The sequence below is a fragment of the Trachurus japonicus genome, chromosome 24 (assembly GCF_045865225.1).
Source record: "Trachurus japonicus isolate A0001 chromosome 24, Traja_1.0".
NCBI classification, from domain to species: Eukaryota; Metazoa; Chordata; class Actinopteri; order Carangiformes; family Carangidae; genus Trachurus; species Trachurus japonicus.
The window spans coordinates 28,482,600-28,505,079 of NC_140930.1; the positions used below are offsets into that span (position 1 = coordinate 28,482,600).

The 22,480-nt window shown below is 40.4% G+C and overlaps 1 protein-coding gene across 2 annotated transcripts; it reads right to left on the reverse strand.

The window, feature by feature from the left end:
* Positions 1-7,321: 7,321 nt before the first annotated feature.
* LOC146962142 (protein FAM177A1-like) lies at positions 7,322-12,892 on the reverse strand. 2 transcript variants are annotated; one of them, XM_085770910.1, is made up of 5 exons: positions 12,756-12,892; positions 10,707-10,922; positions 10,431-10,497; positions 8,827-8,924; positions 7,322-8,722 (listed from the first exon to the last, which is right to left on the reverse strand). In XM_085770910.1, exons 1-5 carry the CDS (start codon positions 12,843-12,845, stop codon positions 8,501-8,503), a joined length of 693 nt encoding a protein of 230 aa, XP_085627036.1. In that variant the 5' UTR covers positions 12,846-12,892; the 3' UTR covers positions 7,322-8,500. The 2 variants fall into 2 exon arrangements, with proteins under 2 accessions (XP_085627036.1, XP_085627035.1); XM_085770909.1 differs by having other exon boundaries at positions 10,701-10,922.
* Positions 12,893-22,480: the final 9,588 nt, after the last annotated feature.

Below are 22,480 nucleotides of genomic sequence, written 5' to 3' on the forward strand. Positions count from 1 at the left end.
GTAATAAAAATAAAGAAAAAGCATTGAATGAGAAGCTGCATCCAAACTTTTGACTGAAGTGTAAATGATTCTGCAGCACAGCTGAAACATTTAAGTGACCAAGTAAATAAAATTGTTGTAAATAAATGACCTGCTTGCAGCAGTTAAACAGGGGGCTCCGTAGTGCAAATCCTCCCCTGGTGCTCATGACCATCAAATTTAATGCATGGTAACTTGTAGATGATAAACTTCTGTTCTCCCTGTAATGCTGTTTATTATGAATACCACTTTTCCATATCCATGTTGTCTGTGAAAATATATGTGTCAAAAAGCCCAGTGGGTAAAAATCTCTTTTGTCATTTTCCCCCAACAACAGAGAACCACACACTGTGCTGTTTGTCATTGGCCCAGAGGGGGGTTGACATATTTACTGCTTCCTTGTTTCAGACCTCTGTTCACACTGTCGCCTGTATATATATATACTATATGATCTGAGAAACTGAGTGACAGACACTGGGGCGGGGAGATGGAAGGGGAACGGGTGGGGGGTTGGGGGTTGCTCTTTACAGAGGAAAGTACCTAAAGTATACATCTGGACCTCAATGTCCTCCGCAGCACCACGCTCCACCCATGCAGGGACATTATTCTGCAGAGGATGTTTCACTACCGTTTGGCTCTGACCAGGAGTTACATAAGCCATTCTGAAAAAGAGAGCAGGCCTCCACCCTGCAAAATAAAACACCCTCTAACAAGTCAGAGTTTTTCAAACAAAGTCAAAAGGCCAAAACAATCAGATGCATTGCTACTTGTTCCAAAGGGAAATTACAGAGGAATTGGTGTCCTGGGAGTTAAAGGTGTGGACTTTGTGACAACACATCATCAGCCACAATGACTCAGTTCCTTGACTGTATACTTATCAATTATTTTTAACCTTTTGAATCCACTCACTAATCCACAGATTGACAAACGTTTGAATGCAGGGGCAGGGCCAGGGAACACATTAAAATAAGCATAGTCATGCCCCTTTGTCTCTTTGCAATTGTTTTGAATTTTGTTTTAGTTGTAGCCGTAGCAGTAGCATTTTACTTGTTTTTGCTCTGCCTGCTGTCTCTTTGTGGTCATTCCACTGTCCTTTATTGGTAGTTTTGCATCTCACTGTAGTTTGTCTCTTTTTGCATCACTTTGTGGTTAAATCTAGTTTTTCAAACTGCTATTTTGTGTAATTTGTCTTAAGATTCTTATACGATTCTCATCAGTCAACTACCGACAAAATCTAGTTAGTCCCTCCACGGTTTTAAATGAACTTTATTTTATCATATTACAAAAAAGTGTGACATTGTCGTACGCTCTACCTGACTTTGACATCACTCACTGATGTAAGTATATCTAAACAAATTAGATCAGTTTTGCACTGGGACTTTTTGCAAACTGCAGACATCCATCACTTGTGACATGTGTCCAGATGAGGAGAAAGCAGCGATTAAAGGCACACTGTGTCCTCTGGCGGATGGTTGACGGGAGCTTGACTCATTATGTGTTTGACACCGATTAAGCTGTGATACTGTCAGGCCCATCTATTGATCAAGGAACTGACTCATAAATTCCATTCACCCAGTGGATGCTTTTTTTTCTGCAGATACAAGCACTTCCGAATTTAAATCAATCAATCGAATTAAAATACAAAGGCCATGTGCATGTGCATTCATCACAGATGGTTTCATTTTCAGGGGGGAAAAACATCCCCAGCAGTATGGACATGGAACAATCAAATAGCATGAAGTCAAGACAAACGGGGAGGGATGGACAAAGGACAAAAACATTCATCATCTATTATATTAACTTTAATAAAATTAAGCCTATACACTGTTTGACAGGAAACAGCAAAAAAGAATTCAGAATTTCAGGGTTGTAAAGGGTTGAAAGGACGTGTAAAATGAGAAGTTTTGATTCAGCATATCTAATCAATCATAAAATGAGTGCATATTAGGTTATAAAACATTTTAACTACAGTGAAGCTTTGCTTGTTTGAGAACATGGTCATTCTTGGCCTTGTTTAGATTTGGAAAGTGAGCAGGCTCCTGAAACCTTGTACAGTGTAGATGTTATATGATCTTGAGGCTTTCCAGTCACATCACTGTCTTATTATGTAAATTTAATTGCGCTCGTCTTTTTTGAAAACTAACCGCAAGTGAATTAATGCACGAGCAGCTGGCAAAGAATGGGTCGGAGGTCATGTTGTCTTAGCCTTGTTGTCACTGAAGCAGCCACCTGTACTAGCAAACTTGCAGCTGAGATAGGAGTCAGCCTGTGCCAGGGACTTTCCACAACCTTGTGTACGTACATGTGAGCGTGTGTGTGTGTGTGTGTGCATGCGTGTGTGTAGTTTTTTTTTTTTGACAGTCAAGTGCATGTTTCTGCATTTGGGTGTGTGCATGTGTATTTGGGTGTGTAAAGGGCACTGTGTGCAGACAGACTGTGAGTGAGTGAGTGAGTGAGCGTAGTGTGAACTGCAAAGTGTGTGAGAAAACATTCAGTGGAGTTTGTGCAGTATCGGAGTTGAGATCATAATTACGCATGTTGGATGTTTTCTGTGCATGTAAAAGAAAGAAAAGAAAAGTGAGCTGTTAGTGATCATTAATGCTGATGGCCTTGCAGGCTGTGGATTGCAAATACAATTTTGATGCAGTAAAGGATGTTTCAATGAAGAGATACACAAGCAAATTGAAAAAAATCTTTGATGCAAAGCTGAAAATATCAAAGCGTTATCGCGTAACATGCAAACCTAAGGAGAAGGAACAAGATGACCCACAGCAAAGCAACACACACTCCTCCACCTTGCAGATTCTCCTCCACTTTACTCCCTGAAGGGATGTGGTGATAAAAACGTCGGTGCCTGTCATTCCAGTGTCAGAGTTGGCCATGGAGGCTTTGTCTCAGTGTAGACAGACTCTCTGTGTTTTTTTTTTTTTTTTTTTTTAAAGCCATAGCCCACGGAGGAAGCAAAGGCTAAGGAGGTGAGACAGGAGACCAAGCAGCGCTGGAAATCCCCTTCCCTCAGCAGGCCTGCCTCGTCTTAGACACACAAGGCCCCGCTGAGGCCCACATCAAAGGGGCTGCTGCTGTTCTCATCATCCTCCCTCCTTCTGTCTTTCTATATGTCTCACTGTCCCTCTGTGTCTTTACTTCCTCGCCTCTGTCTCTGTTTCCATTTATATACATGTCTGTTTTACCACTGAGGAGCAGCTGTCCTCCTTTTTTTTAAAGCATCTGCATCTCTAGGATTTTTTTGTTGTTGCTACTTGATACAAACCTACCTGGGTATCATAAGTAAAAAAAAAAAAAAAAAGGTGCCTGATGGCTCTGCTGGACGTTTTGCATTCCACAGCACAACATGAACTCATGTTGGATATTTCTAACAGCAGAGTGTGAGTGACTAGACTGCATGTGAGCTCTAATTAATCACAGTGTAAATGTGGCAGCACATATGGCAGTCAGGTGTGGTTGCTGGACACGTGTACCGCCTTAGAGTCTAAGCCAGAAGTGAACCTGCTTGCTGAACTGGCCTCCCCAGAACTGTTAGTAAAACACCCCGTGTCCCCACCCCCACCACTGAAAGCTGAAAAAAATAGAAAAAGAATGTCAGGTATGCTCAAAGTGTTAGGCAACTCAGGGCCACAGTGTGTGGCACATCAAAGTCAAGCAACATTTGGGACAAACCCCATGAACACACATGCTGCAGCACAAACATGTGTGCATGTACACACACACACACACACACACACACACACACACACACACACACACACACACACACACACACACACATGCATGACTGTGCCAGTAAACACTAAGTCACAAGGAATGGCATTGTGAATTCTCATCTCTGGATTTTCCCCCTTAATCACAGATCCCCTGATGACTGCTGAGTGTCTCACGTCCTCCACAAGGAAGACGTGAGGATGAAGTCAGTCTTCTCTCTTCTGCACCACTGCACAACCCCGTGATTGACATGCATAAATAAAACGTCTCATAATCAAACTCTATCTTTAAAAAGGGGTAAACAGTATAGGCTAGCTATCCGTCTTATAATGTTTTCCATCCATATTTGTTTTACTTTTTTTATCAGGATTCTTCCTTTTTTTTTTTTTTTTACTTGGTTGCTGCCAAATTGTTTTGTCAGGCCAGTTATTTCAACTTCCCTAAAGTCTAAAAAAAAAACTTCAGAGTTTATTTCCAAGCATTGTTTCAACTTGACTGACAACATGATCTATAGTAACCCCCAGTCAGTCTCCGCTGTTAAATCCTGTACTGCCCTCCAGTGGACTGACGAGGAACTGATGTTTTCTCCTACAGTAGTAATAATCAGACAGAAAACAGAGATAGGTACATACAGTGCTGCACAGTTTCAAAGAGAAAGGAGAAAAAAAAGTAGCACTACAGAAGCCCTTGATGCTGACCTGGTAGATGAAGGCTTTGTCCAAATTCCAGTGGCCATGCATTCAAAATGTTGGCTAGTGGACCTTTGCTGTGTGAAATCCTCTTACTTTCTCTCTCCCTTATTCCCCTGCCTCACTTCACATAATAATAAAGGCAAAAAAAAGGTCACATTACCAATGTGGTAGATCTGGAGAGTTGTTCATATTGTCAGCTTGTAGATTCTGATGACACCACTGCCTCTGTCTTTGTAAATGATTAATCCCATTTAATGTATCAGTCAATTACTTTCGGTCTAATGCAGTTGAAATCAACAGACAACAGCTGCTTAGATGGAGCTCACTGTTTGATCCAGGTTTGGCAAATGGATGGTAATGTCTGTCTCTGACCTTGATGGACTCACTCCCTGATTACATTTTGGAAACAGAGAGTGCTATGTTTTAGTGTAGCCTAATATGAACTTGAATTCACACAAAATCATCAGATTTATATAAACAGCTCCTCTTTTGGAATAATGTTATTTACGCACATTTCTTCTCCTTTTAATACATTTATATGGCTGAACCTTGACATTACAGTTTTTACACACTCAACCTAAAAATCCATGTTAGTTAAGAGTCATATGAACATGCGTGTGTGTCATCAAAACATAAACTATGATGCATATTCATTAAGATCTATTATACAGTTACACTGCAGATGATTGGACCTTTGCTGTCTCTCAAAGAGGTGGACCATGGGGCCAGGAGAAATTAATGTGTCTTTAATTATTATTACCACGGAACCAAATCCTCCTCAGTATGTGGAGACCTTCAAGTTAAATAAACCAGGATCTCTTGAAGAATCAATTCGCACACAGTGCAGTGAGAAAGGAACATCTCAAAAAGGAACATCTCAATTGGTGCTTTATCTATGTACATAACTGTCTGAAAAACATCTAAATAATTAATACAGATAAAAACAGCCAGAAGATGTTTTTCAAAGGAATTTTTGTGTATTTCAATTAAAGCAGAGGAGCTGACTTGGCCTTGCCTTCAGGCTCACTTCTTTATTTTTGCTCTTAACAAAAACATCTATCTGTGCTATCCCAGACTGAAAACATAATTAAAGAAATGTGAGTAGGCTGGTTGGCTGTGTAGGCTGTCAGTACTGTGTCAGTGTGAGGACTGGCCCTGTGTGGCCCTGTGTGGCCCGGCTGTGGCGTGGAGTGACTTGGCTATGTGACTATTAGAGATGAGCTGTCTCATGGTGGCACCACCATAATGACCCACTGCATCATGTATTCAGCCAGCGCATGGAGGGTCATCCACCTACAGGCTGCACTTTCACAATCTTTTTTGTGAGTTTGAATAGATTAAAAGTCTCCACATGTATAATTTCACATCCTGTCTAAATGAGCCATACAGTACAAAACATAACTGTTTTCCAGAAAACAGCTATTACACTGAAAGGGAAGCATTGGTTTCCCGTCAGCCACTGCCAACCACCTCCATCATAAATCATTTAGCCTCTCATTAAGTCTGAAAACACAACCAAAGAGCTTTATTTCATCTAGTTTTAAGCTCTCGGGCAATGAAAGTGAAATCGTTTTCAATGACTTGATAAACTGAGATTTTAAACTGCTAACGGCTGCCTGTAGATGCTTATTTACAATAGATGCAGGGGTGGTATTGTATTGATCGTCTCATCGAACTGTGAAAGAAAAGCCAATAAACACATTTCATAAATTGTTGAATTATTCCTTCAAAACAAAGTAAAAAGCAGAATTGCCTCCGTGGGTCGTAAACCTCCACTAACCAGCCACACTGCAGGAAATATGTTCACAATAGGTTTCCTTACAATATGAGAGCAGAACATCACAATGTCACAGTGGCATTGACCTTTGACCTTTGGGATATGAAACATCATCGCCTCATTTTGAAGGGGTCACAGTGAACTTGACTTTCGACCTTTGTCCACCAAATTCTAATCCGATCCTTTTTTAATATTCACATCAACTTTTGTTCCAAATTCGTAATTCCCTGAAGAAGGTTTGAAAATATTACAGTCAAGAGGGCAGAACAGACAGTGTTTTGTGAGGTTACAGTGAACTTGACCTTTGACCGCCAAAATCTAATGAGACTTTACCGAGATATTGCATTCCCGAGAATCAAACAATGGCAGTACAGCCTGAAAACATAATACATCCTGTCATGTTGCTGGCACAGAGACACAGAAAATCACATTATTCAAATCTATTTTAGTATTTTAATTAGAACTGAGTCATCCTGATTCTACCGCAGCAGTCTTGTCTTTTTCTGTGCTCTTTTATATTCAGATCTTTAAACAGAGATTTGGTTTGAATTCAAGTTTTTCCGACTGTTTTCAGAAAATGAGGCCTTTAGCAGAATAAAACCACTTGATCAGATGGTTATGTTTGCAGCGTACAGTCTTGCATTCTTCTCTTCTGTCATCGTGACTTAATGCTGGCACTGTGACAAAACAACACCATTTACAATTGTGTTCACGCCAGCATTCATTCCACTATCACACCTATGCTATCGCTTAGTGTGGTGAGCGTTAGTGAGCCGTGTTGACTGTTGTGTGTGTCTGTGGCAGTGAGGGGGCGTGACAGCCGGGGGGTCATTCAGGACCACAGGAACCCACTCTGACCTGAGAATGGTGACATTGTGCGGCGAGTGGACAGAGTGTCTGACCTCAGAGCAGCGACACAGGCTCTTTGTTCGCGCCAACAAAGATCAGTCACATCGCTCACACTGTAGCACCACTATGAGTCTCTCGGCAGCAGACAGCACAGCAGAGCCGCCAGCGTTGACTTAGGAAAACAATATAGATTTTTCCTTTTGGACCAGTTTAACTTGACAATCGTTATTTGGAAAGGAGGAAATAATTCCAGCACAGACTGAAGGAAAGTCAGACAATAACTATGACTTTATTAACGGTTCATTACAGTGTTGCTCGTTAGAACAATAGAAAAAAAATGCATAAATTAAATGCAGTCAGTTTGGTAAATAAATACATAAATATAAAAAACTGTACTAAAAAATGTTAAAAATGTAAGTTTGCATGTCTTTATACAGACTTAGTGTAACAAGGCTCCCTGCTATTATCAAAGGCCTATACACCACATCTACTACAACTTGTTCTGTAGTAGATGAGGCAAACAGCAAGAGCAACATAGAACACCTAAACCCGTTTTCATTGTTTTTTTTCATTTTTTTTAAACAAAATGTCTGTTAGTCGTGGTCCACAGATGATTCGATAACCAAGGCTAAATCTGCTCAGTGCTTCTACAGACATTCAGTGCAATACAAGCTTGATAAACATTAATACAGACAATGATTAAACAGGTGAGGGCGTGTTAAAATGGCCAGCTCTTTGGTGCAGCCAGGTGTATAAACTAGGCACCCTTTTTATCCAGATCTGGACAAAATAGCTGTTAAAACACATACGATATCTGAAAACTCTGACCCAAAGTGGAGTGTACATGCTCAAAATCAAAGGCTAATTCACATCTTTACACACTTTAAATCATCTTCAAATATAACGGTATGTTTAGTCTAGATCTGGCACTGACTTGGCTGTATTGGTGATTTAGGCACAGTGTCTGGTCCATCAGAGGCACAGGGGAGCAACATTATGACCTTCACTCCACAGCAAACGTTCACATTTGGGAGGCTGCTGTAGCAACTGACAAAGCAGCAAGTGTTGGATAATGTAATAATGAGCCGCAATGGGAAACTGTTGGTCTGAGTGGGCAAACAGTGTAAACATCAATCAACATCAGCAGACAAACTGGCACATTTGGTCACATTTTCTGACTCGTACTGTATGTTTTTCATAGCAGGATGTTGCAACATTATCCAGCTGTTACTTTATCAGCTGCTACACTGTTGGAAAGGGACACCTCGTAGTCAGAGGAGTAACTCCACCACCACTGTCCTTGCCAAACAACCACCATACAGCAGCACTGCCCATCTAAAGCTGTGTCATACACGAACCAAACGGTGCTTGGTGAAACGAGACGGTGTTCCTTCTTTAATAAACAAACACACATGAAAGCTCAAACGTCCCTTTCTTAGGATGCTTAAGTTGCCGTGACGATAGCGGGGACTCTGATGGTGCTCGAGGACACCTGATTTTCATTCTCAATCTGATAGCTCACGTCGAGGTGAGCGCTGGCGGTGGCTGACGCCTCCGCTGGGTCTGTCGCGGTGATTGGCTCGTCCTCATCTTCCTGAGATTGTAGCTGGTCGAAGGATCGCTCTGCTTCTTCTGACAAGCGCGTTTCCTCTTTCTCTTCCTCCCTCTGACACAAGCACAGAACAGAAAACGACATCAGCCGACTGACAAATTCAAAAACATCAACAACATGGCAATCAGAACTGAAAAAGTTCCCTGCAGCATGCATACCTCTTTCTTCATCCTGTAGTATTCATCAATGGCGTACTGATATTTGGCTGATGTAATCCCAAACAGAGAGGCCATCCTCTCACCCAGGTAGTCACATGCTGGAAAATAATAAAGAGAAACAGGATCTAATGCAAGCTTGCTCAAAACATCCTCCCATAACAAAGCAGCATCCTGTTTGGAATAACCAGTGAGTACGACTTTAGTTCATAGTACTTCTTTATCTTTGTAAAGGAATAGTTCAACATTTTGGCAAATTTGCACAGCGTGGTGAATGTGCAGGTCACAACTTGTCCACCAGAGCGTTTTGGAGTTGTTGGATTGTGTATTTGATGAGTTTGATGAGGGAAACCAAGAAATCCCATTAGCCTCCGTACTGAGCTCTGAGCAGCCGCTCTGCTCCACCCTTGTAAAAATAGCTTGCACCGACAATAAAAGGTAACAAACCTACTGCTATGACTATAGAGATTATGGCAATGGGCCAATTTGCCAAAAATGTTGAACTATCCCTTTAACATCACAAATGCAGAGTTAAATGTCAGTTGTGTCAATGATTCATAATGGGTCTAAATTTTAATTGAATTTTCCAAAAAATATACACACATATAATTACACCAAATCTGAAAACTCACCTGCTGGTTTACCACCCACAAAGGGCATTAAACTATACTGAAATAGTGCTGAGTGATTGGAGAACTTCTATTAACAAACAATATGCTGGCAGGGTTTCCCTTCCTGTTAAAATATACAGCTGAAAAATCATATAGAGTAAATAGCTTGTACTAAAGAAAAAGTGCTCATTCAGCTGTTTTCAACAGACAGATTAAAATAGGTTTCATTCTCCTGCTTAACAAAACAGGCTGCTACCAAAATAATAAAAATGTAAATAGTATGAAAATAGCAATGGACATTTCCTGTTTGAAAATATCCACCTGCACAGCACATCAACATGTAAATTAAAAAATAGGTAAAATAAATAGGCTATATTAAATGAAACAGACCCTCTCAAAGAACCTTCTTCTTCTAAACCAGGGTGAGCAGAGAGTGTGAGAAAGGAGATGCTCTGGTGCTGCTTTACAGACAAATATTAATGCTGGTGTTGTCTCAACCTATATCTCCAATGAAAATATATTTCTTTTAAAATTAGGCTGGAAGTCATGGATCGACATGATCAGTTTTCCAAAACAAGTTGTCATTGAAGGTGGAAAATAAATCATCTGTGAACAGATAATGAGATCGTTCATTGTTTTAAAATAGTTTTTTTTTTCTTTTTAATTGCATGACAAAGAAACTAAGATTTACACAACCGTGAGCAACAATGTGCACAGTTCATGTGTAGATGTAGTAATCTGTGCTGGTTAGAAAACATTTTTTAAAACTTGGGAAGCAAAAAAAGTCTGGAAATCTAATTATGAAAGGGTCTCTTTTAATTTGTATAGTTGTTAAGCTATTGTAAACACAGTCATTTGTCAAGATCCTGGATAAGTGATGACTTCCAGTACTTTCTGAGGTTACCCTGGGGTTGATCTCTGCCCAGGGTGACTCACTAATCTAGCAGCGTGATGCAGACCCTCGACAGTTGGAAATAATGACTTTAATGAACAAACCTGAGATGGTGGATGTTGCAGCTCTCCACATGTGGAACCAGAAGTATGGACCCCAGGTCATCTTTGACTGCAACATAAAAAAGTACAGTCACCGCAATAATCACGTAAAGAAGTACATTAATGCCACTGCTGCTTCTCATTTGAATGATTTAGTCAGAAAACAAGAATTCCTTGTCCCTCTCACACACAATCCTTTCTCCATCATTTCCCTTGTCCTCATTTAGCTTCTTGTACCCACATAAATTCCCCAGTCTGTCCACTATTCCTCACCCTCACCGCATCGACCGAGGAGGACAGTAAGTCTTTCCTCTCTGGCTCCTTGTCCTCTCCCTCCTCTTCATCTGTGCTGTACTCCTCCATGGTCTCTCCACTGGAGAAATGGATGATCCTGCGAGGCGCCTTCTCCCTCTGCTGCAGCTGCTGTTCTTCTCTCTTGTCCAGCTCTCCCAACTCCACACTCTCAAAGTCCCTATTCAGGTTTTGACACCGAGTCTAAAAAGACAGCATAACAAAAACAAAGACAGTATTACTATGGGACTCGTTTAAACGGAAGTCAGGCAGTGAAGCATCAAGGATGAAAAACCTACTGCAAGTTGTGGGATCTTGTGTAATATTGTGAAGGTTTCATGTTCCTCAGTGATGTTTGCTTGTGCTCCAGATTGTTAGCAGAATTTTCAGGAATAGGCTACAGAGCCTTCCTCTGTGAGGTGCAATCACATATTGAGGATGTCGCATAAAAATTGTTATCCGAGGCAATATCACCTACAGACAACAATTCAAAACATGTTACCTTATGAAATACAAATTTATCAAGCCCTGCAATGCAACTCATGCATTCAAAAAGGTAATGATATAAAGCTCAGTCAGGTGCTTGGATAGGCTACCTGGATGTTCTTGAGTGACACTTTGCCTACACCTGCTAATAAGTCAGGAAATCAGCCCATGTTCACTGGTAATAGCCAAAACACAAGAAGGCGCTAGCCTATAGCTACTTAATAGCAACCATCAAAAACAAACGATAGCCTTACAGAGCTGAACCCATGTTATTAAGAGTATGACCGCCACTGAGGAAATTGTGTTTTTTCTTTGCTAGTGTTTACACATTGGTGCCAGAAAACACAAATTTGTAAATTGCAGTTCATCAATTACTTAGCAACAATTTTAACTACCTCAACAATCTGTCAATATTGTAGTTCCTGAGTGGAAAAGTAAGCAAATGTGCTTTTCATCTTTCATCACTTCAGATAAACATGACCGGGTTTGTTAAGCTTCCACGTATCCTTATTTCTTGTTGAAGTTGGCAGTCCTGGTTTTAAATGAGGATGTGGTGGATGTTTCTTTGATTAGCAGGGGACCAGCCATTCGAGAATGGAAATTGCCCAAAAGCTAATCAAGGAAAATGGTTGGTTTATCATTTGTTTTTGGTAGTTATTGCAATCCAAGTGCTATTTATTCCAGGAAATAACCAGACTATCAGTAATCACCAGTTAGAAGTGTGTGGCTAACATATGTGCAATGGGTAAGGCAAGCTGGGAGCACTGGCTGTTGATTAATGTCTTAATTAACAAACTGCCAAGCATGTAATTCTTTAAACATGTCTTTCTGCCAGAGTTCATGCTAAGTGGGGGCTTGTTCCACTGGGCCTGTGCTGGTCCACCACCTGTTGATGGAGGCTTTCACTGCTCTTCATGTGCTGAGTATCTTAAGGTAAATCAAGACCCTGTCAAACCATGTCTATTCTATTTAATCAGTGATGGTGTATTATGATACAAGGTTGTCTTTGCTTGGTCTTTGATATTGTGTAATGACTGACACATTTGTGCACCCTTGACGTCTGATAATGACTTGCTCTCAATGTATCTTGACCTACATAATTGTCATGGCAACAGGATCATTAATGTTCAACATCAGAAATGTCTTATATACGTTAACGTAGCCTACTATTGTTGTTCACAGCGTTATAACACGTCGGGTTAGAAAAAAAAAGGGTCGTCGTTGTAACCAGTTAGTTTGAATTCATTAATTTGTAATTTTAGATGATTTCCTAACGGTGCTGTCTAGAGGAAAGTTTATTTCATGACATATTAGAATTTGGACGTGGTTGTGTGTTGCTTTGTGTAATTTTTAACGTCCATTTTGGGTACAGGGATTTCAATGGATGTGACGAATCTGGGAATACTAATATGTGTCCCACTGGGCTGAACCTTAAAAACACATCACCAGGCAACAAGAGCAGCGGTTAACACAGGCACCGAGCGACAAGCCAAGGTTAGTAAACAAAACGAGAGGCTGTGGTGAGGATGAAAGAGAAAGCTGTTTACTGACCTGCTCCACAGCCATGTCCTGTCCTATCGACACATTAACGTTAGTGAGATACAGTGATATATCGGCCATTGTCGCCGTCTTTCTCTGCATCTGTGGATGCTGCGCCCACACTCTGCGCCGCACACCCAAAACCGGAAGTGCCGTTAATACCTCCGTACGTAACATTACGTCCATAGACACCATGCATGTACAGTGTCAGACCATCCGTGATTGAGATGCTGCATAGCGCTGAAAAGCTGGATGTTAACACAACAGCTTCTCTTTGAAATGTATTTTACTTCGATTATTGTTTTTAATAAGTACTATCTTCATCATGAATTGTTATTATAACTATTTAATAATTGATTTAATTATATATTTTTATTGTAAGGCTCATTGTTAGTCTACTGTTAATTGAACTATTGAAAAAAAAAAAAGCGTGTGAGTGTAGTGAGGTTCCTCGTTGTTTGCTAAGTCATCAGAATAACCCGTTCTTGTTTTTGTGATTGCTGCACTTATACTGAATAGCCTAACATAAAAGCATTTTGGTTTGTCCAGTAATGCACTGTAGGCTACATAGCCTAGCAAATATTATGACATTAGCAACAGTAACAGCCAATAGTAGGCCTACTATTGGCTGTTACTGTTGCTAAATAAGTCATGTCTGTTTGACTCCCTCTGTATTTTGATTATTCTTTCACTAAAATATTATTGTAGCTACCTCTTTTGATTTCCTTTAACATAAATGTGTTTGGAGTTCAGGTGATTTTAACAGATGACATTGTGACATTTTACCCCAGAATAAGCAGATATTGATAATCAAATGAATGATGGTTACAATAAGCTGCTTTACTTTCACGTTCCTGGCATTGCAAATGCTGGCTTTCTGTCACACTTTACTCTGGCGCTCATATCCGACAGAGCCATCGTTAATATTATCAGCAAAATGTATGCTGTGAAACGGCCCGTGATCCACAGTCAAATGTTGAGGAACACAAAAGCATAGAGTTTTAATATTTCAGAGAAAGAAAACTTTATAGGCAAAGAGTTTACAATGCATCCACATTTCATCCTGGAATACTAAACAGACTCAGCAGGCTCAGGGGCTCATTGGAGTGAATATTATGAACATTTCTTCTCTGAAGTCCAGAGCTCAGTCAAAAGTACATAACGTCTTGATCCTTAATATTTTAGTAGGCTATCTTCTGATATAAAGTCTGGTTTTGTTTACTGTGTTTCTTGTAGCTATCAGCAATCAAGTTTATTACTACGGACTTGTACCTTACTCTCCATTTGATGCTACTTTATGCTCCACTTACTCAATCTGACTATTAAAGCTCAACTGCAGAATACTTTGTTCCCCAAAAACTATGTTCATGATCATTTTAGATAACAATCAAGCCCATTACGTTTTACTTTAAAATGTTTATTCTTTCTGAACTGAAAATACAGATGCTCAGTTCTAAAACATTTTACTCTCAATCAAAAAACAGGTTAAAACATTCTTAGTTACCACACTGTAAAAACAGGCTAAGAATAAAAAAACTGTAGAATCAGGTTATGCAATACTTAGACCTTTCCCCCTTATTCAGGTATTTCTGTTTTATTGGAGTAAAGAATGTGATTTGTATTCCATGCTTGAGGTGTTATCTTTGAATCAGCTTGTCCCAACTCAGTTTTACCTTTTAACAGTAGATGTCAGTAGAGCTCCATTGAAGTCTCTCTCCTTTGAGGTAGCTAAGTTTCTCTGAATGGGCGGTGAATTATTTGGGTCTTATTTTCACAAATCACCGGCAGGAACCTGTATATCTGCACATTAAATAATCAATCACCCTGTTTAGATACCTTCTCTCACCCTGGAGAGCTGCAAACTAACTTCAACAGGGAGAATTTACTGGAGGCTACAAAACCAAAGAACTGACTCTCAGACCTATGATGTCACCAGAAGTAAAAGCTGGAGTCTCCCCATAAAAAATGCATGTCAGCCTCATTTTGTGGCTTCACACAAATGTTTGCTTGAGGTGCATAAGGAAATCAGCTACATTTTTAAACAGCTATATTAGTTAGGAGCCAAAATATGCTTCCTCATTTCCAGAAAATCCCTGGATTCCTTCATGCTTAGCTCTTCTTAGCACCATTCTCCATTCCTGTGGATATTAAATTTGTGCTCTCCAAGGATTTACGGCTTCACCTCTTCTCACCTGGTTTGTTTGGATTAGCCCAAATCAGAAACTGTGCTGCAGGTTTTCATTGGCTCAGTCTTGTTTCCCATCAGCAACTGACAGTGGCATTTAAGCAGACTATTTGTAATCAGTCACACAATTGCTCAGGTCAGCTGCTTATTGCACAAAACATTATTAATCTTGAGCTGTCAGAAATTATGGATTTTACAAAAGGGTAAATCACAACCACTGAGATGCATCTGTTGTCTCTCAGAAAAAGGTTACTGTTATGTTGCAAGTAAATGAACTTTGAAAGTTGCAGGTCTGTTTCCCATTATCTGGATTTTTATGTTTTGTTCCTGTTCATGCACCATTTGCAGCCATTTATACCATCTTTCATACTTTTAATAGGAACAAGGGCAAACAAATAGTTAATATCTGGAAGTTTTTTTTTTAAAAATCTCACAGTGACTGTAAAGTGATGGTCTGGGAGGCATTTGGTAGGGAGGAGTAGGAAAATGATCGCAGCCAAAAAGAATCATTTAATCAAGATTATGGTGGATTTTGTAAGAAACAATCCTTTTTTTATGATTGGATTCTCACCTTGAATTGCCCTCCCCAGGATTCACTTGAATCCCCATTGAAGTCCCCATTTCACAGGGAGCTGTTGTTTCATGCAGATCTCATTTGATTGGAGCATTCTCCAGTCCTGACGGGGAGGCTAAAACAAGAAGGCAAACAGGCGAGGATTCGATTTAACGGCACCAAATAAGGTGGAAACGGCAGCGTAAGTGGTGCCAGGTTTGTGGATGTGTTCACCTTTTCTGGCTTTGGGAGAAAATCGTTTGTGTTTAAATAAAGTCCCACTGATTTGTCTGCCCAGACTGGATAAGAGCATATTTATGAAATCAGTTCCAATATAATGACTTTCACATGATGGAGTGGGTGCAGATATTGCACGGAGCTATTATTCCTAAACTATGAGCAAAGTTTACTCAGGTGTCCTGTGCAAGCTCTGCAAAATGTGGAACGAGTGCGCGTGCTTGCAGGAGAGATAGAGTTATGTGCACTCTGCATTCCGTGTATACATGTGTAGTTTTGTGCCAGTGTGTGTCGCTTCTGCCTCTGTGTCATGCTTAGTCTCTCCCAGTTTTTTAATGATGGCATCCATATTATGGTACATTCCCCTTTCAGCAATGTCCCTTTTACACCCCGGGTGATATGAGCTCTGCTGTCAACATGAATCATCCCTCTCACTGGCCCATTGCTTCCAGATAGTTAAAGGTCTATATGGCCTCACACATGCTTTTCACAGAGACTGAGTGCTGTTAACTGCTCTGCAAAACATGGGAACAGACAACAACAACAGCAGTCATACTATCACATATTTCCGATGGTTAAATCCAGGCAGTAAATACCCAGTGGGCACCACAGCACGCTTCCAAATGAAAAAAAAGAAGGCAAAAGGCAAGTTTATTTGTATAGCACATTTCAACAAGACAACTCAAGGTGCTTTACATATTAGCAAAATGAGAAAATAAAAAACAAACATTGTTTTAAAACAGACAAGAGAAAGAATTAAAACCGGTAGCCTATAAAATAGAAGTAAAACAGACACAACTAAAACATGGTAAAAAAGATATAAAATAATGTTACGGTGCATGAAAGGCGTCAGCAAACATAAAAGTCTTCAATGTTGATGAAGTGAAATCCCCCCCCTCCTACTTTGACCCTCAATTGTCCTTCATTAAAGCAGAAGTAAGCGATCCGGTCGTTTTGGCTAACTTCTTGTCAGCTGATGGAGTTAGCAGTCCCCGCCCTCGTCATGGATCTATTGGTCCTCGTCCCTACGTCACCACATTCACGCGCATCCCTTGGCTGCACACACAGAGAGGACCGCCCCTTTATGCTGTTCTCTCTCCTCATTGGATAAAGCTTGTAGGATACAAGGAAAGTTTTCTCCTCGGCTTACAGCAGAGAAGAGTGACTGACAGACCCGTGTTTTAGATCAAACACTCTATATAAGTCATTGCTGTCAGAAGATATAACTATTTAAAGGTGATAGCTACAAGTTTAATTCCTTCTGGCCAGTAGGTGTAGAACTCACACTGCCTGCTCTCGCTCCAACCTTCCATTTTACTGGTTGCCAGTTGCAGCAGTAGCTAAAGTTCTAATGCTGTTGCCACAGAGATCATTCCATGCCGATGTTGCCAACGTAACCAGATGTAAATATTTACACATTTCGGACCCGCCAAAATGTATTAAAGGGATAGTTCAACATTTTGGCAAATTGGCCCATTGCCATAATCGCTATAGTCATAGCAGTAGGTTCATTACCTTTAATTATAGGTGTAAGCTATTTTCAGTACGGCGGAGCGCAGCAGCTGGCTGCTCAGAGCTACGCTATGGAGGCTAACGGAATTTCTTGGTTTCCCTCATTAAACTCATCAAATTCAACATCCCAAAACTCCACAGCGCTTTTGTAGACAAGTTGTGACCTGCACAACCACCACGCTATGAGATAATGACGGAACGATACGAAACAGAGCCGTTTTCGAGGTAAATTCATACAAAACCGCTGATGCGCGTTGCGTTCAGGGACAGTTTTTCAGCAAGCAGTCTCCGTATTTACCCTGTATTTACCTCGAAAACGGCTCCGTTTCGTATCGTTCCGTCATTATCTCATAGCGTGGTGGTTGTGCAGGTCACAACTTGTCTACAAAAGCGCTGTGGAGTTTTGGGATGTTGAATTTGATGAGTTTAATGAGGGAAACCAAGAAATTCCATTAGCCTCCATAGCGTAGCTCTGAGCAGCCAGCTGCTGCGCTCTGCCGTACTGAAAATAGCTTACACCTACAATTAAAGGTAATGAACCTACTGCTATGACTATAGCGATTATGGCAATGGGCCAATTTGCCAAAATGTTGAACTATCCCTTTAAACAATTATTTATATACTATTTTTAAAAAAATCAGTAAAATTAATACTTTTATTCTGCACCCCTCTAGACATTCTGTGGATGCATTATTTTTGAAAAATGTATCCTTTTGATGAAAAAGTTGTAGCTATGACCTTTAAGACTTACAGTAGGCTATAGACCGAATCGCCTTGTTGTTTACATTCTACTTCCGGGTAGAAAACCAGCACGTAATTTGAATGAGATCAATAGTAACGAACGAGAGTTTAGCTATATATATCATATTTTTCACGCCCTATCACCGTTTAGACAAATCAGAAATTATTGAAGAAACATTACTATTTCTGTGTGTGTGTGTTTTGTGTTGCTATGTGTTAGATTTATTCAGTTTGAGGGAATCACGGTGTCTAGAAAGCATCAGTGGCTGCAGCTGACAGGGACAGCTAACGGTAGCTAAGCTAACGGCGGTAGCTAAGCTAACACCAGGACGTCAGCTGTTAAAACCCTCCCGTTGTGGGACACAACATATAACTACTCCAGATAGCTCAATCATGTTGTAACTCAGATATCCGCTGGAGAAAATATTTTTTCATGGACCGTTTATTGAGTCACTGAGTTATTAAAGTTCAACAGGTAACCGTTAGCCCAGCTAATCTCGGATAACTATGACTAATTACAAAAATGTGCACATGTAAATAGTAATGTTTGTCCAATCATTGGTTTTATAGACTTTACAAACATCAGATTAGTCTAAACGGCGATAGTGACATGAAAAAGTAGATATATATAGTGAAACTCTCGTCCGTCACTATTGTTCGAATGCTGGTTTTCTACCCGGAAGTAGTTGTAAACAACAAGGCGATTCGTCCTATATTAACACAAACATTCCTCTTACTTCTGCTTTAATTAAAGTCATTAGTCAGACAGAGAGTGAATCACTGACTTTTTTTTTCATCTTGCGTCAACTCTTGACAGTTTGACACTTTCTCAAATGGCACTTACAGTACAGTACATGCCCAGCAGCTATAGTGCTCTCTCTGTGCTTCAGCTCAGGGTTAGTCACACTGAATGGCTGAATTAGTGAATTACTCATACAGTTGATATTCCTTTTGCCAACTGATAAAATTCTGTTCAGACACAAGCGCCGTATTTTAAATAATTCTGCATTATCCATGAAAAAGAATTAAGAGACAGACTCAAAAACTTGTGTATCGGTGGGAGGCGAACCGTCTTTCAACTCATACAAGCAACAAGCTTCACTGTGGCACAATGCCCATTTATGGATTTAGATTATTTTTGCCGTGATCGTAAGGATTTACATTATTGCATAACAGCGTCAGATTTACCACTTTTTGAATGATTTGAAGACAAATGCAGGCTTCTTACTTTTAGCTGAGTGACCCTGTTTGCTGGCACATTTGATCAGCTACAGCTAGAATGAAACTAGCATTAGCTCAGGCACTCAGTAAAAAAAAAAAGCACCAGGTGCCTGTATCAATGAAAAAAAAAATTAAATACTTCATGCAGTGCACAATAAAAGAGATTTTAACCAAGTTGTGTCTCACATTCAAAACAGAGAGGGATTTGTCTACTGGGGTCTGAAACTCGGTCAAAAATAATTTTCTGGCAGCATACAAAATATATTTTCAGTCTCCACCACAAAAACTCTGTATCCTCACCAGCTGATGAGCCATGTGGAAAACATGGAGATGAAGACACGCTACTGAGATTTGAGTCCTTGTATTAGAAGTAACCCTGTTTGGCAGCTTCTAGCTTTCAGACATGTTCATGTTGTCACTTTTTTATGTGGAAGGCTCTGGAGATGAGGACTAACTGATGACTATTTTCACGCAGTCTTTGCTGACAAGTTTGGCTGCATCTCCACAAAGACAACAACGATCAGGACGGATCAAGGACTATAACAGATGCTATATCACCAAATAGTGTATGGGTCATAGAGTGGGCTGCAAAGAGGTGAGACATACGAGGACCCAACACATAGCTGTATGCTGGTTTGTTGCAAACATATTCACCCACCTGTCACTCAAAATGGCATGCTTTCAACAATGCCTAACTCTAAACCTAAAAGGGACATTGTGTAACTTCTCCTGTTATCTATTCACGAAAATCGATTATTTTGTTCAAAAGTCTGTTTTTCATTAATCAGTAATCCCCCCCATCAACAAACTGAAGTGTTCTGGTAAGCTCTGAATTTGCCGTTCATATCATTCATATGTATACATGGAGCGGGTAAGCTCGGTGCTGGCTGCCATGTCGTGTAGGAAACCATGGAAACTCAGCGGAGACACCGGAGCTGTCAGCTCAGGTGGAGGTGGCGTCTGTGAAAAGTCACCGCGGTAACGCAGTGAGGAGGAATGGAGCGTTACACTGATGCTGCATTCATCTGCAGTCGGGCAGACGGGCGTCTGTAACAAACCAGATGTCATTTTAGTCACAGAAGTCGAGAGAAAGACGGTAAAACGTGGGTCAGGTAAACAATACCACATCGCCATGACAACATATTGTCACATGTTTTGTTTTGCCTCGTGCAGACGGACCACTTGTTTACATAGAGACTTGTTTATGCCGTTACGTGCAGCGGCTGTCGTCCGTCTGCCGTCTGCCCAATTTCACGTGAATGCAGCATGAAAAATACGATTGAGTTGCTTGCGATATACAACCGCAACGCTAGATGGGAGTAATTCCTACACAATGTACCTTTAATAAAAATTAAATGGACAACTAAAATAAAAAAATCACCTCCTGTGCAGATGTCATGAAGAAGGAAATCAGCTTTAGAGACAAAACGGTTGTTTTTGTCTTTTGGGGATTGACTCACATTTGGAGCCTCAGACTGAAGTGGCCAACTGAAGATGTGCAAATTTTGACACAGCTGTTTCTGGCACTTGGCTTAGAATTGGTATGTGAGTCCAACTAATATCTAGGACTGACTGGCAATACAGAGAGGATGAGCTAGTTAAGACTTTCTATAACCCCAAACTAATTGTTTTTGCGCCTCGTTTTCAGATGTGAAGGTGAGAACTTACTTCTGTACAGTATGTAGTCACTTCCATTTCAGGGTTTGGATAGCTTAGAAAAATGGCTATGATCCTTTAAATGTAGAGCATCTCTTATAGCACCGACCGCACTATACTTTCACATGGAAAAATCAAACGCTTATTATATCTGCCATAGATATGACTGCGTTGCATTTCATGAGAGTGGTTGAAACAACAGTCAGTTAAAACATTTCAACATGCTGCTTGCCAAACCAAGGAGTCAAATGTAAAAAAAAAAAAAAAAAAAAAAAAAGGCTTTAAAAACCTTATATTAGAGTAGAATATGATAAGCAGGAGGAGTCTTCAAGGTAAACACAGATGGGCACGAGTTTCTGCACTACAGCAACACAAAGGAAATGAGATGGCATCTCTTCAGCAGGGAGAGAAGGAGAGAATATTAAATACTATTTCACGGGATATTTGGGCGCCATCTGTGCTGATAAAAAGACTTTCATTGCTTACTCTGCTTTTGGGTGGATTTTGCGACCAGTGTAAAGCTACAGCAGAATGAAAGGCTAGAAAGGGACACATGAGTATCGGGGCTTTGTGTGCCTTTTGCAGTTCAGTGGCATGTGTGTGCTGCAACAGATGCATTTGAATTGTTAATACAGCTCAAATTATTATACAGAAAAATAAACAGCCTGTCACTGAAGCATCATGGGTACGTGGTGTTCTATCTGGAGCTTATTTCAGAAATGAAAACACACCTCGCCGAGAGAATGCCTATGAACAAATATGTATATTTGTATTCATTAACTGAAAAAAAAACAACAACAATCTGAGCTTCATCCTCTGTGTATCCAAATCAACGCCTCTGACTCTCCAAGGTGTTTATCTGCTCTTATCAATACACCCTCATATCACAGAAATTAATTTTCCCATGTTTGCATTCTGAGTCCAGACATCAAAACATCCAGTTAACTCAGGGCCTCGGTGTTTGTATGGACGTATTAAAGCAGCTCATTACAACTGAATCAACAGAGCAAAAGGGCAAGGATATAATAACGCTCACTCCGAGCAGAGAAAGCCGTGTACCGTGAGCAAGAAAAACTTATCTGTGACTACTGGCACTCATTATCGTGCAATTTGAATTTGAAACATATTCATGCACTTGGAATGTTTCCAGGTTCAAACAAGCCTCAAAATACTCCTTTGAGGTCAAATTTTAATTCTTTCTTTTAATTCTGTGTCCTCCGTGCTGAATGGCTTTGTGCGATATTCAATGTGTCCCAGACATTTATTAATTATGGCTCTCCTGCTGTGTTTTCATTGCCTGCTTGGTTTTCAGCTATACTGCACAGTCCTGCTCCCATTCACCCAATCATCTGTGCTGTATATAACCTCCCTGTTTCCACTCACTGTTGTCAGATTGTGTTTGTCCTCATTGCCAAGCGCTCCAGACATAGGTTTGCATACCTGCCTGGTTTTTGTTCTGGACCGTTTGCCTGCTCTTCTGTGGTACCTGTCACACCTTTTTACCATTTCCTGCCTGGTTTGTTTGCAACAGGTGTAACACTTCCAAAAGACACTGAAATTGAATCACTGTCTTGATTTAGCAAGGAGAGGCTGAATAGTGCAAACACCATAAATAAAACAAGAGACTTTGAG

What these genes read in the sequence shown, in the direction of transcription:
- LOC146962142 (XM_085770909.1), bottom strand. Translation starts at nt 12,845, where the DNA reads ATGCAGAGAAAGACGGCGACAATGGCCGATATATCACTGTATCTCACT. An exon ending in AGGACATGGCTGTGGAGCAG is followed by an intron (nt 10,923 to 12,755) that starts GTCAGTAAACAG and finishes CTGTCTTTTTAG; the next exon opens with ACTCGGTGTCAAAACCTGAA. An exon ending in CCTCGGTCGATGCGGTGAGG is followed by an intron (nt 10,498 to 10,700) that starts GTGAGGAATAGT and finishes TTTATGTTGCAG; the next exon opens with TCAAAGATGACCTGGGGTCC.